Raw genomic sequence first — 9,620 nt, 5'->3', positions numbered from 1 at the left:
AGCATTTTGCACAGGGATGGTCTGCAGACCATGTACTTCCACTTGCAAGAGTCCTTCCCACCCCCTTGTTTTGTTACCCTCCTTCCTCCTCTCTTCTCTGCTCAGAAAACATCTGTTTCCAGATGTTGTTCTCGAGCCTAATAAATGCAGGGAAAGGCCTTGAGTTAATGTATTTACAATAGCTGGAGATGTCGGCTGCTGGTTAATGGCTGCTTCCAGCACACCAAGCCCCCCGTGTTTCCTGCAGGGGGCAGGGGGAGGGGGAAAGCAGAGGAACAGAAAGAGAACTGGGCTGGGGTTTTTCTCCCGGGTAAATGGTCTGAAAAGGGGAAGATTAGTGGCAGGGCAGAGCACATGGCATCTCCAGGCAGCTGGCTTCAACTTCCAGTTAGTGACAGGAAGGACACTATTTTTTTAATGGAAGGTTGTCTTTAAGTGATGGAACGTGAGCAAAGCCTGCTGCTGTTCTCTATCCCTTTACAGGTGAAGGCCTGTTGTAGATACCTGGCTGGCTTGAACTGTGCTCATAGAAGCAAGAACTTCATCCATGCCCAGCTCTATCCATTTCTGGCCTGTGGCATGGAGTGGTTCATGCCCACAGCACCTGCCTTGGGTCAGAGAGGGTTTATGGTCTGTGGCAATGAGAGCACATTGTGCCACGTGAGGAATCCCCACGTACTGTGAGCACCATGTGTCTGTTGCAGAGCAGTGCTGGGCAGACTCTGTGGGGTGCTTTGCCCACATACACATGTCCCTCAGAAGGACAAAGTGCCTGTGCCAGCTCGAGACTGACCAAGCTGGAATCTTGCCACACCTGCTTGGAACTGATCGATTGACCCAGTGCCATGGGCTAGATTTGAAACTTCTTCATTGTACAGAGGAGTTTTAGCTGCTTTGGGGAATTATATGTGAGTTCTGTTTGGTCCAATTCTTAACATGTTTGTGCTGAGGTCCTTAAACATCCTGGAAGGCGTGTTAGAAGTGATGGAAGCGTGTGGTTCCTGTGCTTGTAAGGAATATCATCAACCTCCCCGAGGAAAGAGGGATACAGCCTCAAGCTCAGCATATGCAGGGCTTTCTGAGAGTTACTAGTCAGTGAAATCACTCCTGATTGCAAGTGAGTATTTGTTTCTACTCCACCAACTTTGAGAGTCAGAAACTTGCAGGAGGACTGGTTTGAGGCCAGCGCTCACCTCCTCTCATACCATTGAGAGAGCTGGAGTCTGGGCTGTGCTCAACCCAGGGAGTGCTGAGATGATTCCACATGCCAGGCCTGTTTCTGGAGGCAGCTTTTTGGTTGAGCAGTGCTGCAGACTCGACATGCACACTTGGCTCAGGTTTGGGGCTAAATTAGTCCCTCTCTATTGGCATGGGATGACAGGGCTCCGTAATATCTCATGGATAGAAAAATTACCCTTCTGCACATCTGCAGCTAAGGCTCCTGCGTGAAACCCGTGTGGGTGCAGCTCCCCAGCCTGCAGCAGCTATGACATACCCTCCAAATGAGCTGATCAGCTGGACAGGGGCTGGGGGGAGGCAGGAAAAGGCACTTACAGAGCCATTCAGGCGATGCCCTTGTCTGCACTGCAGGATCTGTATCAAAAACCAGCGCAAAAGAGCAGAGAGCTGTCCCCAGCCAGTGGGGGGAAAGAGATGCAGACACCCAGCAGATTTCCATATTTAGCTTAGAGGGTGGGTTTTTGTGATTTCAGTGCTTAGGTTGGTATAAAGGGGGGAGAGACAGACAGCCTCAGGTGAAACTTTGTATAACACAGGCAGGTAGCTGCAGTCATCAGTAGTTCAACCCCAGTCTCAAGGCAGTGTACTGCAGCACTCTGGGACACTCAGCACCAGCTGCTACCTGGTATTTTCCTGGGAAGATCTCTGCTTCTCAAACACTGTATCATCAGCCTCTAGGCATCTCCCTTTCATTTCTCTCTATCTGCTTATTTGCTGTGATTGCAGGTGGTATCTTGGGTAACTCCCTTGGAGCCGGGGCCTCAAAGACTTCTTTTCCTTTTGTAAAGAAGTAGGCTGCAAACACAGGGGGTAGGAGACCAGGGTGGCTACACCTCCTGAACTAATAGACACCCTTTGTGTGCCAGGTCTGTGGGTTACACATCTCTGCCCTGCTCATATGAAAAACTGTTGAAAGGCTGCAGCCATCAGAGGGGTGTTTTCCCTGCGTGCCGGAACAGCAACGCAAATTTGAGCAGTGAGATGACAAGAAACCCACTAAAAGAAATAAAGAAAGGATTTCCTGCCTCGCAGACGCTAAAACCCCATTTTGGGAGGTGAGTGGCTGTGAAAGGCATGAGGCCATCCAAAGAATTGGGGCTGTGTGCTACCGGGCCCTCTGAGGGTTTGTCTGGTGCAGAAACAGCTCGTGCTTGCGTTAACCTGCTCCCAGAAGGTCTGGCTTTTCCAGCCCCCTGAAACAGAGACCAGGCCAGAGATGAATATGGGTTTTCTCTGCCAGTTCATTTCCAGCACAGACTGCACGCAAAATCTTCATTTAAAACGTGTAAATGACAGCAAAAGAGCCACAAGGGAGCCAGATTTTAAGAGACCAATTTGCTGCCTGGCTTTTAATGACTGTGCACCACGGTGAGCTCTGTGCTGCCTCGCTGCTGAGCGTGCTCAAGGAGAGGATGAAAGAACGGACAGACAGACAGGCAGGGGCTCAGCAGAGCCTGCATGTCACCCCGGAGGATAAAATATTGTATGTTATGCTCAGAAAAACTGGGAGAGGTGGCCCTCGCTTGCTGCTGAAAACAGAAGGAGGCTTTGTTTCCCAGACGCATGGCTCGGAGCTGCCCTACGGCACGTTTTGGGGAGACTGCTCCCTGCCAAAGGGGGATTGTCTGTCTGTCTGTCTGTCTGGTGCCCTGTGCCTGGTGGGACACGCAGACGATGGGAAGTTCTGCTTCACTAGAGGGCCTCAGCAGATTGGTTCCTCTGAGCACCCTTGGCATGTTGTACCCCCAAGTCAGGCCCCAGATGTTCCCCCCTTGCACTGCAGCCTGCCTGGGGTGTTTCTCCCTGCTGCCCTTCGCTTGTTCCTTGCAGAGCCCTCAGCTGCCAGCTCTTGTTTCCAGATGTTTCCCTCTGCTTCTCGCCCTGCCTGGCTGCTCTCCTCAAAATACCGGGGTCCAAATCCCCCAGTGCCGGTGCCCGGGGGCTGCCCCGGGATCTGCGCGGGGGACGCCACAGCCCGTTTGTGCCATCCCGTAAAGCGCTCCCGGCTGCCTGGAGGAAAGGAAGACGCGGGCTGGTGTGAGCCCAGCCTCTGCTTTACAATCGCTTTCCTGCCACTATAAATAACCTCGGCGAGAGTCACTTCAAAGGGACGGGCTGGCGGCGGAGAGGTGGTTTGGGGACCGAGCGGGACAGGGGCGTCCCACTGCCCGATCCCACCCCGGCGCTTTGCATAAATAAATAAATCATGCGGCAGGGGAGAGGTGGAGAGAGAGGGCGAGCAGAGGAGGTTACTTTGGGAAGCCGCGCAGCTCGCTCATCCCAGCCCCGTAGTTCGGAGGGAGTGTGTCATGTTACAGGGGAGCCGCGATCAGCCAGAGCACAGCGTCGCCGGAGCAGCTGAGAATTACCTCTCTCTAATGGGGACTTTCATGTGCGAGCTCCTGGCCAGTCTGCGAAGGAACTGAAACTGACAGCTTAGAAAGAATCAAAAACTTACCAGCGAACCAAAAGACTGAAATACAGGAGGAAAAAAAAAATATCTCGATCAGATTATTTTTTCCCCCTTCGCACTCTTTGCTGCAGTTGGATCCCTTTTTTCTGCACCCCTTTTATGTGTGTGTGGTTTGTTTTTATTTTTTAAAGACACCCCCCCCCCCCCATCCACTTTTGTCATTATTGCTGTCACTTGCGATTTGCTGGCGCTGGGATTCCCTCCGACGTTCTTTTTCTTATGCCTTCTGGATTGCGCGTCTTGGAGTAGGAGCGAAGCTGTATTTATTCTATTTATTTATTTATTGTTTCTCAGGACAGGGAGGGAATGTTGGAGGAGAAGAGCTGGAAAGGCGTCGACGAAGCAGCTTTTGACAGGGGGTGTGTGGCTCCCCCCCGGAGCGGCGATGGGGAGCGGTGCTGCCGCCTCCCTCTGCTGCTGGGCTCGGGGCTGCCCGGCGTGTCCCTGCTCTCTCTGGTGCTCAGCCTCCTGCTGTACTTTCGGACCTCCGACCTGCAGTCCCGCGTGTCCCACTTGGAAGCCGACAGACCCACACAGCTCCCTGCCTGGCTCTCGGCAGACCAAATGGAGACGGCTATTTTGGGAAGAGTTGACCAACTGCTCAACGAGGTCAGTGTTCTTTCGTTCTGCATGTATAGGTTGTAGTAGTATAGGTGTAGGCATATGCATGCTTGCATAGGCACGTTATTATCCATTTTCCCCCCTTCCTTAAAAGTGTATCCCTGCAGGAGTGATGCTGCTGCTAGGTTGAATTCCCTGTTCCTTCAGGTCCCTCCCACCTCTCAAACTTGCTTGGCATTTGCTTCTCTCAGCCCGTGCTGTAGCTGAAGCACTTTGCAAAGAGGAAAACCTCATCCCTTACCCTGCTGGGGAGGCAAAACCCCCCAGCCCTTCTCTTCAGGAGTCTTGCATGCTGAAGGAGTTAGAATTAGAGGTTAAACCTGGGCATTCAGCCTGGGTTTGAGCCCCGGAAGGGGGACAGGCAAGGCACGTCACAGCCAGCATGGCTATGGGAAGAGGTAATTGCAAGCACCCCAATGTTGTGATGGGCTGGTATTGCTGCTGTACCAGCCCCCTGACCCCTTCCACGGCTCCTGGCTCAGACAAATGAGACACACTGGTGTTGCCAGGATGGTTTCTGGTACTGCCGGGACATCAGTGCAGAGCATGTGGCTGTGCTATACTCACTTGAGTCCCATCCAGACTCCACTGGACACTGTGGGCTCTCCTCTGGTGATGGGGGAATGCTGCTACTGGTTTCAGCAGGTCACTAAAGAGAGCCCAAAAGTGCAGATTATTGTTGCTGACACCTTTTTCTTTGCTGTGTTGATGCTGCTGGGGGCTGTCTGTGTTCCTCTGCTCTGGCTGCGATGAGTATTCCTTGCCATGTTGGGCTTTGAAGTGCTGTTGACATGTGTCCGGGAGCAGATGGTGGCTCATGTCTCTGAACTTTCCAGACAGGTCCCCACTGACCTGTTCCCTCAGCTCTAGGAGAGGCTTGGGGGTGAAATTCAGGGCTGCAGCCATTTCCACCCACCTCTCATTTTCTCTGTTTGCTCTAGCTTTGGCTTGAGTCATGCTGGAGAGATCCCTGGGGCTAGCCCAAAAACTGTTTGCAGCTGAAAAAAATCTCTTTTGGGCTGCTGTTGCCGGATGAGGTGAGGAATGGGATGATCAGAGTGCTGACTACTGGGACCTGCCTTGGGCAGTGCTGCCTGGCACCTGGGGTGACCTGGAGCCCCTCCTGCTTTCTAGGAGCAGTGAAAGTCTGTGGTGAGGAGTTCAAACCTACAGCTGACAGGCTCAGCTTCTGTTTATGGGTCTTGTGAGAGCAGTCCCTGGATCTGCTGGGCTGTGCAGCCAAAAGCTGTGAACTGGAGCTAGCAAACACTGCGGGAGCTGGAGGATATGGTTTTGAGTTGCCTCTTTGGATGAGAAATAAGGGAAACACAGGGTCCACGGGGCAATATCCTACTTTGAAAAGGGGTTTGGGGAGGCAGCAGCATTGTGAGTGATTGGATCTGTGCCCTGTGGCTGCACTCTCATGCAGGGACTCCTTCCCTGCCACCAGGCAGGGGATGGTGCGGCATTCCCTCTGTTGCTGCTGGGCAGTCGAAGTTTATCTGTGTGGAGATTTGAGAAGCGCCTCCCGGGAATGGTGCCTGGGGCCGGATGGCCCCGTGTCCTGCTGGCAGCGACACCTTTACACCTTTTTATAGCTCGGCTTAGCGAGGAAACGGGGGTCTCGTGATGCCCGTGTGCCCAGCAGCACCCCGGTTTCCTGAGCGGCCCCTGCTGTGCCCCTGGGGGTGCCCACAGTCCCCACTGCAGCCCGTGTGGGGAGCAGCCGTAGGACAGGAGCTACAGCTTGAGGGGCCAGCACTTGCTCCTGAGTGCCACCAGTGTCACCAGCTCCATCGTGGAGCTTCAGCTTCAAAAAGAGCTTGGAGAAAAGTGCTGGAGGCTGTGGAGGAGGAAGGATGCCTGGCCCCCATCTCCTGGGAGGCGGGCTCTGTCCCCCAGGGAGGACACCCTTGCCAGCTGTGCTGCCCACCTGTGCTAAGCACCTGAACCTCAGAGCTGCACACTCAGCACAGGCACTGGCATGGACCAGGCAGCTCGAGGTCCAGGGCTCAGGGCTGCTGGTGACAGATGGTGGGGTGCCATGAAAAGGAAAGAAAAATCCTTCTGGTCCTCTTTTCATTATGTCTGAAGTGGGGCCCAGGATTGACTGAGGGGGTCAAGGATGGAGGAAAACAAGGTAGGGAAAGGATGGGAGAAAAAAAGTAAGTAAGCAAAATAAGTCGTGCTGACCATGAGTGGGGGAGAGGGGCTTTAGATGGGTTTGCTGTGATGGACGTGAAAGTGGGAAATTCATCTCCCCCTGCTCAGACCCTCTCATTGCCACATCCTCATCGTTTCCTGGTGTTTCAACCTTAATGGGTTTCACAGCTGCCAGCTCGGTGAATCCATCACAAAATAAACCAGCAAAGCTTTAAAGGAACCCCAGCTTTAGAAAAAGCCGATCAGAGGTGGGAGGGAAGGCACAGCACACTTCTAGCTCTGGTGGCTGTGAAGATGAGCTGGAGGGATGTGAATAAGTGAAATCTGCGAGGGCTGATAGAGGAGCTCTCAGGTTGTGCTCCAAACCTGTGCTGCTCTGAGCTGGAGTGTGTAACGCTCTCCAGTCTGGGCCATGAGTGTGCCCAGGTGTGCCCTGCGTGTTCCCAAGGCTCTGCAGGGGACACCGTACAGATGGCAAAGTGCAAATTGCCAAAGTCCTTTTAGAGGCCTTTCTTCTATACATGGAAAAATGAAGCAAAACGGCAGGGAGAGGAGCTGGGGTGGTTTGCCTAAGATGTTAATTTTAAGGCAGCTGGTGGGGATGTTTTCTCCGTCTCAGAGCCTGGTTTTCGAGCACTGGTGGCTGGCTGTGGCAGTTTCCATCTCAGCTCAGGAGGAGTGAGGAGAGGGCGGCAGATGCTTTCCCAAAGCAGCCTGACCAGTGCTTCGTGTGCTACTGTGTAAACCTCTGCCTGGTGTAGGCGAATGCCACCAGGGAATTTCCTACCAGACGTAAATTGACTAGGTTTTCTTGTAAAAACATCTGTGCAGAATGGGCCAGAAGCAGGTAGTACAGGGAGAACTTTCACTCTATCTAGGAATTCGAATTCCTCTGCATTTATGAGACATCATAAAATCATACAAATAAACTCACTGCTGGCATTTGCAAGAGAGGCAGAGCTTTCCAAAGAAGAAAACAAGGTCCTTTCCCATGCTATTTCACTTGCCAGAAACTCATCAGGGTGGAGAACGGGATGGATTCAGTGCTGTTGCTAGGAAAAAGAAATCCCAGAATTTGTGAGTTTGTAGAGATAGAAATGTGTATGTGTGATTCTTTGCCCCACAATCAGGGGATCTGTTTTTTTCTTTCAGCTTCTCTGGTAGCTGAGTTCCAGTTCCTTTCAGCTGCTTGCAATCCCTGTACCTAGGTGGTGTTATTTCCAAGCTTTTTGCTCCATCTGAGAGGACTCCCTGCTCTCTTTTGCTTTGTGCCACATAGTCCCAGGGGCTGGGCCTTTAAGAAAAAACGGGGAAATTGGAGGTAAAACAAAAAGAGTTAACAAAACCACCCACCCCTGAAATCCTCCTGATGGTTGTAATAGATTATCTATTTAAAATGTGTTTCTCTTAGCTGTTGGAGATAGTGGTGGGAAGTGATTTCACCTCCCCGGGTGACTGCAAACAACTGGGAATGCTAAAGAGCTATTAATCTGCCCCCTTTGAAGGAGTGCCCTCCCTCTCACCTAATCTCGAGTGCCCATCCGAAATCGACAGGCGCTGCAAGGTTTAGGAGACCGCAGCCTAATGACGCTTTACCGTCAGAAGCGGCCTTGCTGTGGCTGCTCTGTCCGCCCCTGTCAGCCCTGTCCTGTCACACTTGTGGTGAGTTAACCAAACCCACGGGAAAAGCCCGTGCTGGCTTCAGTGCCCATTCCCAGCAGGTGTTTCAGCGTGACCCTCCTGGCCTTGCCCTCTTGCAGAAGGGATTTTCCCTTTCCTCTCACTCAGCAGTGGGCCGTGGCTCCTGAATCCTCAGAGCTGCAGGCAGGGCCGGTCAGCTGTGGCTCCAGTGCTGCAAAGGCTTCTTTCAGCCACTTGCCCTGCTGCAGGGGAAGATGCAGCTGTTATGTCACTGGATAACGTGACAGACAGAGCAGGCTCTGCTGACAAAGCAATCCCCTCCATGGGAAGTGTTTTCAGCCTTTCTGGAAGGCAGCCTGTTGCTGCTCTTGATGTTACATGCTCCAGGTATCCCCCAGGTGAAGAAAATCCCCCGGATCCCAAGAAGGAGATTGCAAACACTAGATTCCCAGAGTCAATCTTCTTTTTAAATTTTGCTTACAGAAGCCAACCTTGCCCTAAAATTGAATGCTTTTCTATTGCCTGGGAATGAAAGTTTTCTCTTGGAAATGACATTTTTGGAGGGAAGTACATTTGGTTTGCTCTCCTGAACAAAGCCAGCTTCTTGTGTTGGACCAGGCAATATTTTGCACAGTGGAAACGAGGGAAGCAGAAAAGGCTGGGGGTTTTGTTTTGTTTTCCCATCTCCACCCAAAGTTGAATTAAGGTCTCCAAGAGCCAAGGATTTTTTCTGTGGCAGTGTTTGTTTAATAGACTGTGCAGGAGAATGAACACCAGGCACTCCTAAATCCCTGGTAGGTTTTGCCTCCCACTCAAGGGGAGCAGTCCCATGGCACCACTGCCCTCCCCAGGGATGTGCAGAGCTCTTGGGCTTGAGGGAGACACGAGGGATGGGGCAGAATGCCCAAATGCTGATGAGGGAGTGATGGCAGCATGCTCATGGTGCACAGGGCTGTGCTCCAGCCTGCCCAGCAGCACCAGCACCTCCCTCCCCAGGGGCCCCTGTCCTTGGGAAGGCTATTTCAGTTGTCCCAGGTCTTTCCACTGCCTTGACCCTGCAGATAAAGCCTCAGGGAAATGTTATCAGCCCTGTTCCGTTCCCAGTTATGCTCCAGTCCTGCTGGGTCATCACTTCCCTGTCCAGTTGTGCTGCTCCTCTCTTTGTAAGCCTGCACAGCAACCCAGCCAAGGCTTCTTAGGCACAGCCTAACTCAGCCATTCCCCCTTACAGCCCCTCCAGTGCCTCTGGCCTTGGTGGGGCAGGGATCTGTTCCATGTTTCCTTGCAGATTTGTGTGCTCTAAAGGCCCCTGTTGCATGCAGGGTGTTTGGACCCTTGTTGGCTAGGAAATGGCTTTCTGCTCCTGCTATTGCAAACCACCATCCCTTCCTTGTCTGAGCCTGATTCCAAACATGGGAGCACCACCCAAATCCCAAATGTGGCAGTCTGGTGTTGGAGATGTTTTGGTTGGCGCATGTGTGGG

General features: G+C 52.6%; 1 protein-coding gene across 1 annotated transcript in view; it reads left to right on the top strand.

Moving 5' to 3' along the window:
- Nucleotides 1-3,751: 3,751 nt before the first annotated feature.
- Nucleotides 3,752-9,620, top strand: part of COL13A1 (collagen type XIII alpha 1 chain) — an 86,568-nt gene continuing 80,699 nt past the window's right edge. Inside the window, exon 1 of the mRNA XM_054288404.1 lies at nucleotides 3,752-4,321. Coding sequence (XP_054144379.1) covers nucleotides 4,019-4,321 — 303 coding nt within the window. The 5' untranslated portion in view covers nucleotides 3,752-4,018. The remainder of the gene's footprint in view (nucleotides 4,322-9,620) is intronic.

The sequence above is a fragment of the Melozone crissalis genome, unplaced genomic scaffold (assembly GCF_028551555.1).
Source record: "Melozone crissalis strain CALT ecotype California unplaced genomic scaffold, PUWL_Pcris_2 ptg000062l_1, whole genome shotgun sequence".
Taxonomy (NCBI): Eukaryota; Metazoa; Chordata; class Aves; order Passeriformes; family Passerellidae; genus Melozone; species Melozone crissalis.
Note: the sequence above shows the minus strand (reverse complement) of the source record. Positions and strands in the feature narration are given on the sequence as shown.